Source organism: Eleutherodactylus coqui, chromosome 4, assembly GCF_035609145.1.
Source record: "Eleutherodactylus coqui strain aEleCoq1 chromosome 4, aEleCoq1.hap1, whole genome shotgun sequence".
NCBI lineage: Eukaryota > Metazoa > Chordata > Amphibia > Anura > Eleutherodactylidae > Eleutherodactylus > Eleutherodactylus coqui.
In genome coordinates this window covers 273,581,873-273,596,578 of record NC_089840.1, presented here as the reverse complement: position 1 = coordinate 273,596,578, position 14,706 = coordinate 273,581,873, and the positions used below count along the sequence as shown (strand labels likewise).

General features: G+C 39.8%; 1 protein-coding gene across 1 annotated transcript in view; it reads left to right on the top strand.

The window, feature by feature from the left end:
• Nucleotides 1–14,706, top strand: part of LOC136626704 (uncharacterized) — a 244,542-nt gene that overhangs the window by 85,398 nt on the left and 144,438 nt on the right. The window contains 1 exon segment of the mRNA XM_066601717.1: nt 3,638–3,695. Coding sequence (XP_066457814.1) covers nt 3,638–3,695 — 58 coding nt within the window.

Here is a 14,706-nt window from a genome sequence, read left to right as displayed (position 1 = left end):
AAATAAATGAAAATCCCATTTTTTTCCTTTTGCTTAGCTTGAATTCATTCAAAAACTGTGGGATCAAAATATGCAGTACACCCCTAAATAAATGCGTTAAGGAGTTTAGTTTTCAAAATGGGGTCATTTGTGGGGGTTCTCTATGATTTGGGCCGCTCAAGAACTCTACAAGTGTGCTATGGGGCATAAAAGGTCTTCAAGCAAAATCTATGTTCTGAAAGCCACCGATTACTCCTTTCATTTTGGGCCCCATTGTGCATCCAGACATAAGATCAGGGGGTTCCATTTTGGGGTGTAAATCCTCATTTTCATGTAAATTTATAGGGGAAAAAAATGTCTTTAAAATGACATATTTGAAAAAATATGAAATTGTACTTTTTCTCCTCTAAATTGAATTGATTCCTGAAAAACAAACTGTGGGGTCAAAATACTCATGACCCCCCTCAGTGAATACATTAAGGGGTGTAGTTTTAAGGGGTGTAGTGGGGGTATCTATCATTCTGAAACCTATGAGCCTTTGCAATCTTAGCTTGGTGCAGGAAAACAAAGTGTCCCTCAAAATGCTGAAAAGTAATGTAAAATTTGTATGTCTCCTAAATGTTTAAAAAAACCAAAAGTTTTTCAAATGTGCGTCCAGAATAAAGTAAACAGATGGAAATATATATCTTAGCAAACGTTTGTACAGTATGTTTGCACATATGTGATATATTACAATTGAAAATGAGAAAAAACAATTTTTTCAAAAGTTTCCCAATATTGGCACTTTTAATTTATATAGACAAATTATATCGGACTATTTTCACCACCTAAATGAAGTACAACATGTGGTGAAAAAGCAATGTCAGAATCACTTGGATATGCAAAACCTTTACGGAGCTATTCTATTGTTAAAGCGACACATGTCAGATTTCCAAAATTTGGCCTGGTCATTAAGGCGCAAACTGACTTGGTCACTAAGGGGTTAATGTATAGAATTATGTCTCCAAACATGTTACCAATGACTAATAAATGTGTAAAACCTTACATGCTTGTGTTCTATAAATGGTAAGCTATCACCTCAGACCTCTAGAGATGAGAGGGAGCTGGGAGGTGTTGTGTAGAAATAGTGAGGAGAGAACTATAAGGATCCTGGACTTTGTGGAACTAGTTGGGACACACTCTGAAAGATAATGAAAGATAATTTCATTGGAGATAATCAAACCTATTACAGCACTGAGAGCGACTACAGGGTCTCCTCTTCATCCATCTCATCAATGTAGTTATGTGTATCACAATATACGGGTATGATGTTTCCACTACTCCTCATCAGGAAGTGCCAACAGTAATACCCCAAGGGTAGCTATTGCTGAAAGGCGACCACCTTAAAAGAAGATTAACTCAGTCTAGAAGATACGAATTCTGGGCCGGGACCATTGTAGTAGCATGAATTCAACGACCAACTTCTGTTATCAATTACATTGTGATGTAGGAACTCTACCGAGCTTAAAAAGTCTTTAAAGTGAAGAAACTGATCGAGTTTATCCTTCAATAAGACCCCATAGCACACTACCTTGCAGTTACAATCTGGAGCAGATAAGGAGGGTCCAGTGCTCCTCTAAATATAGCCAATTCACAGTCCCTTTACTGCTGCAAATGCCATTGTTAAAATACTAATTTTTTCTCTGGAAGATTCTCCTCACTCCTCACACCATGTGATAGTCAACAGAAGCTGTATGTGGTGTGAACCTACACAAGAAGTCCTAGTTCTATAGGCTTTCAGAAGTACACTCCCACAGCTGTAGGATGATTTATCTTGCTTGGTGTGGAGTTCTGCAACCAGCCAATCACCACCTGTCTGCCCCATATAAATACCAGCCTCTCTTTCTAGAAGGCGCTGGTCATTTATTCCTATTGCTATTTTACCTCATTCCCTCTTTGAACCTTGGTTTTTGGAGTCATGCATCTTCTGCTGTGGTGTTGCTTGCTTGCATTAGGTTCTGGGTGGGATTCCCTGTTGTTGGTGTGAACAGCAACATGTTCAGTGTCTGTAGTTGACCCGACACTTGGTGTGATCAGCTCCCTGTTCAAGGTGTATGTCCCTTGTCTATTTGAGTGTGTGTGAACGGTGTCCTATTCAACATATATGTTGTATAGCAACTACAGTGAGACAGGCATCTAAGTTCCAGCGTGGGGCCTTCCCTTTGAGACAATCAACCCGCTTGTATGTAGAACTCCTGGGATTAAGTTGTCTTGTTAGAATAGGGACTCACATGACAATGAGGACCCTTTTCATGGGCTTGTGAGCTTAAGTATCTTAACCCCTTAGTGACGGAGCTTTTTTGCCTTTTTCCATTTTCATTTTTTCCTCCCCCTTTAAAAAAAATCGTAACTCCTTTATTTATCCATGGACGTCGCTGTATGAGGACTTGTTTTTTGCGGGATGACTTGTATTTTTGAATGGTACTATTTATTGTACCATATAATGTACTGAAAAACATTTAAAAAATTCTAGGTGGAGAGAAATTGAAAAAAAATGACATTCCGCCATCTTTCGGTGCGTCTTGTTTCTACGGCGCACAAACTGCAATAAAAATGACATGATAACTTTATTCTATGGGTCAGTATGATTACTGTGATACCAAACTTATATAGTTTTTTTTTTTTCTGTACTACTTGTATTTTTTTTTTTAGGATATTTAATTTTTTAAAATTATTTTCTGTCTCTATTTTCTGTGCACAATAATTTTTTAAAACTTTTTTGGCAATATAGTTGTGTGAGGGCTTATTTAGTGCGGTATGTTCTGACGCTTCCATTGGTACCATTCTGTATACAAACGACTATTTGATTGTTTATTACATTTTTTTCTTAGAGACGGGGTGACCAAAAAAGTGCATTTCTGGCAATCTTTATTTATTTTTTTTTTTCGGACGACTTCACCATAGGGGGTAAATAATGCATTAAGTTTGCTAGATCGGATGCAGCGATTCCAAATACATATCTTTGCTTTATTATTTAGATTCTTTTATTGCAAATATGGCAAAAGGGGAGTTTTTAAAACTTTTTTTATCTTTTTTTTTTAATAATTAGTAAAACTTTATTGTTTTTTTTTATTTACACTTTCTTTCAGTCCCCAGGGGGGACCACAACCAGCAATGCTTTGATCTCTCTTGCAGAATGACGTAATGCTATAGCATTACGTCATAGTGTTTTTTGACAGGCAGTCTATCAAGCCACCCCACGGGGATGGCTTGATAGGCAGTCTCCTAAGGCAGCCCTGGGGCCTTATAGAAGGCCCCTGGCTGCCATGACACCTGCATGGCTCCCCCAATCTCACCGCAGGGAGCCGTACGGCCCCCCGAACATTGTTCGGGGGATTTAAATGCCGCTATCAGAATTGACCGCGGCAATTAAGAGGTTAATAGCTGCAATCGGCCGTGCGGCCGATTGTAGCTATTGCCCGCGGGTGTCAGCTGCAATAAACAGCTGATGCCCGTGCTGTATGGAGGGAGATAGCGGCGCTATCTCCCTCCATACACATCCTGCAATGGCAGGACGTAAAAACACTATTGGGCCGTCACTAAGGGGTTAAGCAAATAGGAACCAATACCTCATACATACTTTAGCTATTCCATCTGCTTATATGTATTGGTATTCTAGGTGTTTTGGTGATTGTCAGTCGTTGTTGGATGTCTACATAAGTCCTGCTTTCAGTTCAGTTGGTCATGGTGGTTGGATCTGTGTCCAGATCCTCCTGGAGTTTGCTGTGCATCTTTTAGTTAAGTTGCATTTTATTTCCCTCTCTCTTGGTTATTCATACTGTGATTTGGTATTTTACCATGCCTACTGTCAAGGTCAGGTAGTTGGCCGAGAGGCGTTCAGCAGGTTCGCACTTATCCCAGCGGTCAATCTGCTGCTAAGTAGGGATCTTTCCCAGTTAGTAGCAGGGTTAGTTGTCCCTCTTATTTTGTGTTTTCCTTTGTTGAATAGGGGTTTTACTGCAGCATAGCATTTCCCATTTGTCTGATGTAGATACAGTCTTGCATCTGTCCTGTGCGAGGTGTGCATTGTGCCCAAGTCAGCTGGGCTCTGCAGTTCTACCATCAACAGGAAACACATTGAAAGATTTCCTGTGTGGATCACCTACCCTGAAGATGTACAGAACGTAGAGGCGGGCTGTGCAGTGTATCTGGAGAAAAAGAGTATAATTATATGTATAATAATATACATATTATACATAAGAGTATAATAATACAAAGATAAAACATAAATAAGTACATCAGAAGGATGGGAGGCTGAGTCAACCTTGTGCTGGCTACCTGAACCTTTCAGGGATTGAACTTATAACCTTCAGGTCAAGAGCAATAGCTTATGACTGCATTTCTGCTGCCTTAGCACTCTGCGCCACAAAGGTCATCATATTTCCTGTGGGTGGTGATGGAACTGTAGAGCCCAACTGTAGATTGGTTTTATAGTACAGGGAATTGAGCACTGAAGTGTTATTGAGGGTTTGAGGCGGTGTTAAAAAAAAAAACAGTCCTATAGGACCACACCCTTTAGAATAAACCAGATGACACAGATTGTTCTGATCTGACAAAGGGTGTCAGCTCTGGAGGTGAGCTGCGCCTTCACCGTTCTTATAGATAAAATAAATGGGCAGTACAATATGTATAGAAAAGGGAGGCACAAGATGTGTTACATAGAAAAATCATATAGCCACATATAGTTTGGCACAAAATTACTCCTCCCTGGCTCTGTGTGATCTCTACTTAAGAATTGGCACCAACATAAACCCTCTGGAACATTGACCACCAACTGTTGCACATTGATTGTCCATCTCCCCCACACACGCTGATCCTGGTGTTCATTTTGACAATAAGCTGGATAGACTCATAGTCTCTGCAATTCTAGGAACTGTTTTCTTGTTATAATTAATTTAAGGCTGATGAGAAGTCATACTGACCTCTCATGATATCTTAAAGACACCAGGCCTACTTAAAGGGATTAGATTTCTTCATCAACTCCCCCCTTTTATTGTAAAAAGAACATGCAGGAATTCTTGCCCTAGGAAGGCAAGGAAGACCTGCTTTCCCTGCCTATAAAAGGCCCGCCCCTGCGGAATATCAGAGATCTACCTCTGGGAAGGTACAAATAACATAATATTGGTCATAAGAATACATCGCATTGTCATTATGTCAGTCCATAAAAAAAAATATATATATATGTCCAGTAATAGTCCCCCAGGGGCGTACCTAAAGGCTAAGGGGCCCGGGTGCAAAAGTTCAGCTGGCCCCCCCCCCCTCTCCATCTGTACCCGTACCTATACCTAAACCTAAACCGTGCTAATTTACAAACATGATCTAGTCCCTTGGTGTAAGCCTTCTCATCAGGACTCCTTTCCTTGACTACGTAAAAACCTGTTGGTAATGTCTTTGGCTGCTTTTACACGGCCGCAAAAATTGCGCGAGATTTGTGTGTTGCAAGACGTACAAATTGCACATGAATATGAACCCCATTCTTTTGAATACGGTCATATACAGGAGCATTTTTTTTTGTGGTTGTTTGTTTTTTCTCTGCATCGCACGAGAATATGATGATGTGATGTGAGCTGGTTGTAACACAACAACACCTCACATCCGCGGGCACAGCACACGTTGGCGAGTGTGATATGGGGCATAGTTTCACAGCCTGATATCAGACTCACTCATGTGAAATTAGCCTAAGGTGGGCTGCACACGGCTGGATTTGCATAGCGGAATATGGAGCGGGCATCCGCCTATGGATTCCCCAGCATGCTATGGAAAAGCGTTTTTTCCTCTACACGAGCGGAAAGCAATTGCGGTTTTCCGCTCACAGAGGAAATATCACGGCATGCTGTATTTTAGTGCAGATTCTGCCCGGGCGGCCTCCGTTGAACTCAATGCAAGCCGTGCGACCCGCTGCCCTGACATTGCGGAAAAGTCGCAGGCTCATGCATCATCTCCTAGCGACGGCGCTGGAAAGTCAGTGATTAAAAGAAAAAAAAACTACTGTATACCAGCTGCACATATATAATTATATAGAGGAGATACACAGGTTACACCAGCATGGGACATATCACTATACACTGGATGTATATCCCCCTGTATATAGTGGTATGTCCCATGATGGTGTAACCTGTGTATCTCCTGTATATAATTATATATATACAGCTGGTATAACTTATACCAGCCTTACATATATAATTACAATTCCTTCTCTACTCACCTCTGCAGCAGTCTTTGGGCAGCCTGTAATGGAAAGTCCCCCATCTTTTGATCACATGACCAGAGCCTGGTCATGTGATCTGCAGCCACAGGTCCTCTCCCAGGTCCTGTGCATCCAGCGCTCCGGAGGTGAGTAGAGCCGCACCAGCCCCTCCCCCTGGTAATCGCTGGTCGGCAGAGACTGAAAGACTGCAGCTGTGACCATTCACAGCTACAGCCTATCAGTGGGAGGGCCGCGCCGCGGGAGTCTGCAGCCTGTAATTGGCTGCCAACTCCAGTTGTAACAGCCCTCCCCTCTGCTCTTGCCGACCTGTGGCGCTGCCTCCGGTCTCTCTCCTCTCCACTCCCTCTCCACTCCCTCCTCCCCTCTAAGCCATCATGCGGCCGATGGCGCCGCTCCCCTGGGCCCCCTCAGCTCAAGGGCCGGGTCGCGGTTGCGACCCCTGCTCCCCCCCCCACCGTACGCCAGTGTATGGCCCAATATATGACTCTCCTTTGATTTGTATGGTGACAGCAGATGTCTGCAGTGCACACAGTTGTCAAAATCTTGCTGAGTATCTTTTCCACATAGTGTGCATGGCAGCTTAGCAGTTGTAATAACAGTCAAAACATTTATATCAGGATCAGGTGGCTTGGCTAATTTTTCCGGAAAAACATATGCAAATAGTTTTCATAATTTTCCGAAACAATAAAATAAGAACTTTTACAATAATCACAACTACCGGGATGAGAAGCACAAATTGCAAAAACATGTATACAACAACGGATACCATGCTACCCAATCCTTTGAACCAATTTAGTGGGTTCAAATAAGAAAACCACTCTGGCCCACCCTCCTTGTGGTGCTTTAGGTAATCTAACACCACTGTGTGCTGATTACTTACAAAAATGAACTGTTTCATGTACTCCCTCAACCTCAAAAGAAAGAGACAACACAGTTCATTCCATCAGATCCAAAAATGGCTCTTCCACCTTGAACGAAGATAAAATCGCCCAAACATCCTACAATTCCTTCCGCACTTTATATAACTACAAACCTCAAAAAACTCCATCTACTATGTCAGATATTCTGAAAACTATCTCTCTCCCCAAACTCATCACACAACAAAACAAACAACTTAACCATCCAATCACTGAAGAGGAGGTGGAGGAGACTATTAAAAACCTCAAATTAGGCAAGGCACCTGGCCCAGATGGTTTGACAGCCCTCTACTACAAAACATTTGTCACATTCCTATTGTCACGTCTCTATCAGCACTTGGTTAATTTTTTTGCCAGCACACCTAGTTTCTGTAGGTTCTATCCAGACTTGCCAGGGTTAACAACTCCTGTGCTTTCTAATCTAGGCTAATTAACCCTGCTAGTGTCTGAGAGGTGTGGCTGGTGATTAACATGTCTGTCAACTAATCAGCTTCTCCCTTCTCCCTATAAGGGTGCATTCCCACGAACGTATATCGGCTCGGTTTTCACGCCGAGCCGATATACGTTTTCCTCGTGTGCAGGGGGGGGGGATGGAAGAGCCAGGAGCAGAAACTGAGCTCCCGCCTCCTCTCTGCCTCTTCTCCGCCCCTCTGCACTGTTTGCAATGGGGAGAGGTGGGGCGGGGGCAGGGCTAATTCACGGAACCTAGCCCCGCCCCACCTCTTTTCATTGCAAATAGTGCAGAGGGGTGGAGAGGAGGCAGAGAGGGGGCGGGAGCTCAGTTTCTGCTCCTGGCTCTTCCATCCTCCCCCTCCTGCACACAAGGACAACGTATATCGGCTCGGTGTGAAAACCGAGCCGATATACGTTCGTGGGAATGCAGCCTAAGATCCACCTCTTGCTGCCTGGGAGTTGCCGATTATTTTCCAGTGAACCCTGAGTTGTCCTATCCCGTCCATTAACTCTCTTTGACAATGATATACTATCTGGAAAAGATATCTCGGAGGAATTTTTAAGCACCCATATAACAATCATTCCTAAACTGAATAAAGACCCTGCCTCTCCTACAAACAATCTCATTGCTAAATCTTGATTATAAAATCCTCACAAGTATATAGACTGCCCAACTTAACTGCTTTCTTCCCTCTTTGATACATAGAGATCAAGTCGTCTTTATCCCAGGTCGTCAGGCCCCAGACAATGTAAGGAAAATTCTCAATCTCATCCACATCTCACATCTACAAAAAACCCCACTAGTAGTCCTAGCCTTGGATTTCGAAAAAGCTTTTGACAGTCTTTCCTGGGATCTCTTTGCGGTTCTAGAGAAATCTGGTATTCATTGAGCTTATATCATAGCCTTACACGCCCTATATTCTACCCCTTCAGCACAGCTACAACTTCCTCAGACAATACCCATACGAAGAGGTACACAACAGGGATGCCCCCTGTCCTCTTTGCCCTGGCAATTGAACGCCTGGCCTGTAATATTAAAAGTAACTCAAACATTTCAGGCATTGAAATAGGGAAACACAATTACAAAGTTAGTTTATTTGCAGATGACATTCTCCTCACTCTTACCAAGCCTATAACATCATTCCCAAACCTAATGGCTAAACTAGATGGCTTTGCTGATGCATCGGGCCTAGTAGTTAACATTGAAAAATCAGAAGTGCTTTTGCATAACATCCCCTCACACACGCAAAAACTTATAAAGCTTAACTTTGGTTTTCAGACACCCCCACACTACAATACCTATTAGAATAACTATATAAATTGAACTACCCTCCACTATTTAGCACAATCAAAGCTGACATGAAAAAGTGGGACCAACCCACCCTCTCCTGGGAAGGACGTATAAATTCCATTAAAATGACAGTATTACCGCGCCTCCTCTACCTTTTTAGATGTTTCCCCATCAATGTTTCCACCGCTGATCTAAAAGAAATGCAACAGGCAAACTTCCACTTTATATGGAAGAAAAAGAGACCTTGCATCAAACAAAAAGTTATGCACTTCCATAAAAGGGTCGGAGGTCTATCACTCCCTAACATGGCAGACTCCTTGCACCACACGAACTCATGGATAAATACTCCATCCCAGGACATGTCTGGTTAGAACTGTTACAAATATATGCTTTATCTGATCCCTAATAAACAACAACAACCCCGTGGCAAAATCCACTGGCTTTGAGAGACTATGTATATGGTCCCCCCTTCAGTCCGGTGTAATATCCTCCCTATAAACCAATATGGATATATACCAATATGAACACATACAAAAAAACCTAACTCTCCACCTTCTCACCTCTCTTCCTCACCACCTTCAAATTCCATCAACTTTTTTACAATATTCCAATGCAACCAGCAATTAAGAAGAACTATTATATATATATACCAAATTTAATCAGAATTAGTCAAACAGCCTCTTTTTTTTGTTATATCCCCTTTTGCATTTCCTAATTTTGCAAGATAATCTTCTATTATACATTACACACACACACACACACACACACACACACATATATATATATATATATATATATATATATATATAGCACCCCGCATGTACATTACACACATATATATATAGCACCCCACATGTACATTACACACATATATATAGCGCCCCGCATCTACATTACACACATATATATATAGCACCCCACATGTACATTACACTCATATATATATAGCACCCCACATGTACATTACACACATATATATAGCGCCCCGCATGTACATTACACACACACACACACACATATATATATATATATATATATATAGCACCCCGCATGTACATTACACACACATATATATATATAGCACCCCACATGTACATTACACACACATATATACATATATATATATATATATATATATATATATATATAGCACCCCACATGTACATTACACACACACATATATATATATATATATAGCACCCCGCATGTACATTACACACACATATATATATATAGCACCCCACATGTACATTACACACACATATATACATATATATATATATAGCACCCCACATGTACATTACGCACATACATATAAATATAGCACCCCATATGTGCATTACACACACACACATATATATATATATATATATATATATATAGCACCCCACATGTACATTACACACATATATATAGCGCCCCACATATACATTACACACATATATAATTATAGCACCCCACATGTACATTACACACATATATATAGCTCCCTATATGTACATTATACACATATATATAGCACCCCATATGTACATTACACACATATATATATAGTGCCCCACATGTACATTACACACACATATATATAGCGCCCCACATGTGCATTACACACACATATATATAGAGCCCCACATGTACATTACACACATATATATAGCGCCCCACATGTACATTACACACATATATATATATAGCACCCCATATGTACATTACGCACATATATATAGCACCCCACATGTACATTACACACATATATATATATAGCGCCCCACATGTACATTACACACATATATATAGCGCCCCACATGTACATTACACACTTATATATAGTGCCCCACATGTACATTACACACATATATATAGCGCCCCACATGTACATTACACACATATATATAGCGCCCCACATGTACATTACACACATATATATAGCGCCCCACATGTACATTATACACATATATAGCGCCCCACATGTACATTACACACATATATATAGTGCCCCACATGTACATTACATATATATATATATATAGCACCCCACATGTACATTACACACACATATATATATAGCACCCCACATGTACATTACACACATGTATATAGCACCCCACATGTACATTACAGATATATATATCACCCCACATGTACATTACACACACATATATATAGCACCCAATATGTACATTACACACACACACATATATATATATATATATAGCACCCCACATGTACATTTCACAGATATATATAGCGCCCCATATGTACATTACACACATATATAATTATAGCACCCCACATGTACATTACACACATATATAGCACCCCATATGTACATTATACACATATATATAGCACCCCATATGTACATTACACATATATATATAGCGCCCCACATGTACATTACACACATATATATATAGTGCCCCATATGTGCATTACACACACATATATATAGCGCCCCACATGTGCATTACACACATATATATATAGAGCCCCACATGTACATTACACACACATATATAGTGCCCCACATGTACATTACACACATATATGCAATGCCCCACATGTACATTGCACACATATATATAGCGCCCCGCATGTACATTACACACACACACACATATATATATATATAGCACCCCGCATGTACATTACACACACATATATATATAGTGCCCCACATGTACATTACACACACATATATATATATATATATATATATATAGCGCCCCACATGTGCATTACACACATATAGAGCCCCACATGTACATTACACACATATATATAGCACCCCACATGTACATTACACACACACACATATATATATAGCACCCCACATGTACATTACGCACATATATATAGCACCCCACATGTACATTATATATATAGCACCCCACATGTACATTATATATATATATATATATATATATATATATATATATATATAGCACCCCATATGTACATTACACACACACACATATATATATATATATAGCACCCCACATGTACATTACACAGATATATATAGCGCCCCACATATACATTACACACATATATAATTATGGCACCCCACATGTACATTACACACATATATATAGCACCCCATATGTACATTATAGACATATATATAGCACCCCATATGTACATTACACACATATATATAGCGCCCCACATGTGCATTACACACATATATATATATAGCACCCCACATGTACATTACACACACACACACACATATATATATATATAGCACCCCACATGTACATTACGCACATATATATATATAGCACCCCACATGTACATATTATATATATATATATATATATATGTATATATATATATATATATATATATATATATATAGCACCCCATATGTACATTACACAGATATATATAGCGCCCCACATATACATTACACACATATATAATTATAGCACCCCACATGTACATTACACACACATATATATAGCACCCCACATGTACATTATAGACATATATATAGCACCCCATATGTACATTACACACACACACACTATATATATATATATATATATATATATATATATATATATATATATATATATATATATATATATATATATATATATATAGCACCCCATATGTACATTACACACACATACATATAGCGCCCCACATGTGCATTACACATATATATATATAGAGCCCCACATGTACATTACACACACATATATAGTGCCCCACATGTACATTACACACATATATAGCGCCCCACATGTACATTACACACACATATATAGCACCCCACATGTACATTACACACATATATATAGCGCCCCACATGTACATTACACAAATATATATATAGCACCCCACATGTACATTACACACATATATATAGCCCCCCACAGGTACATTACACACACATATATATATATATATATATATATATATATATATATATATAGCACCCCACATGTACATTACACACACACACACATATATATATATATATATATAGCACCCCACATGTACATTACACACACACACACATATATATAGCGCCCCACATGTACATTACACACACATATATATATATAGCACCCCACATGTACATTACACACACACACACACATATATATAGCGCCCCACATGTACATTACACACACATATATATAGCACCCCACATGTACATTACACACATATATATAGCACCCCACATATACATTACACACACACACATATATATATATATATATATATATATATATATATATAGATAGCACCCCACATGTACATTACACACATATATATATAGCGCCCCACATATACATTACACACACACACATATATATATATATCCCCTCCATTGTACATTACACACACATATATATATATATATATATATAAAATTGAATGTATGCGTGTGTGTCTGTCTGTTTGTCCTTTATGCGCTACTACACCATTCATCCGATCGCCATGAAACTTTGGGAAGTTGTTGAGTACACTCCTGGGAAGATTACTGGCATAGTACATCTATCCTATGATAAATGGCGCGCGTGCGGGCATCATCGACAGTTATGCCCCCCAGACAAAGATCAACCAATCGATTTCCATCTCAAGCACGAAAGAAAAAGGCATTACGAGCAACGGGATGAGTGTTCAACTACAAAATGATGCATCCGCCGAGCGTTTCGCAAGACAATTGCTGGATATTGAGAATGCGGAGGTAAAATGAAAGCTGCGCTGTGATTGGTTGTTATATATTATAGTGCTGAGGGAACATAAAAGCTGCGCTGTGATTGGTTGCTCTTTCTTAGACGACTGAGGTAACATGAAAGGTGTGCTTTGATTGGTTGCTTTTTCATATACCGCTAAGGTAACATGAAAGCTGCGCTGTGATTGGTTGCTATTTCTTATACTGCTGAGGTCACATGAAAGCTGTGCTGTGATTGGTTGCTATTTCTAATACCGCTGAGGTAACATGAAAGCTGTGCTGTGATTGGTTGCTATTTCTAATACCGCTGAGGTAACATGAAAGCTGTGCTGTGATTGGTTGCTATTTCTAATACCGCTGAGGTAACATGAAAGCTGTGCTGTGATTGGTTGCTATTTCTAATACCGCTGAGGTAACATGAAAGCTGCGCTGTGATTGGTTGCTATTTCTTATACTGCTGAGGTTACATGAAAGCTGTGCTGTGATTGGTTGCTATATATTATACTGCTGAGGTGATATGAAAGCTGCGCTGTGATTGGTTGCTATTTAATATACTGCTAAGGCAACATGAAAGCTGTGCTGTGATTGGTTGCTACGTCTTATACTAATGAGGTTACATGAAAACTGTGCTGTGATTGGTTGCCATTTCTTATACTGCTAAGTTAACATGAAAGCTGCGCTGTGATTGGTTGTTATATATTATACTGCTGAAGTAACATGAAAGCTGCACTGCGATTGGTTGCTATTCCTTATACTGCTGAGGTAACATGAAAGCTGCGCTGTGATTGGTTGCTATTCCTTATACTGCTGAGGTACCATGAAAGCTGTGCTGTGATTGGTTGCTATTCCTTATACTGCTGAGGTAATATGAGAGCTCCAATGTGATTGGTTACTGTTTCTTATACTGCTGAGGCAAAATGAAAGCTGTGCTGTGATTCGTTACTATTTCCTATAGTGCTGAGGTAACATGAAAGCTGTGCTATGATTGGTTGCTATTTCTTATACTGCTCAGGTAACATGAAAGCTGTGCTGTGATTGGTTATTTCTTATACTGCTGAGGTAAAATGAATGCTGCGCTGTGATTGGTTGTTATTTCTTACATTGAGGAGGTAACATGAAAGCTGCG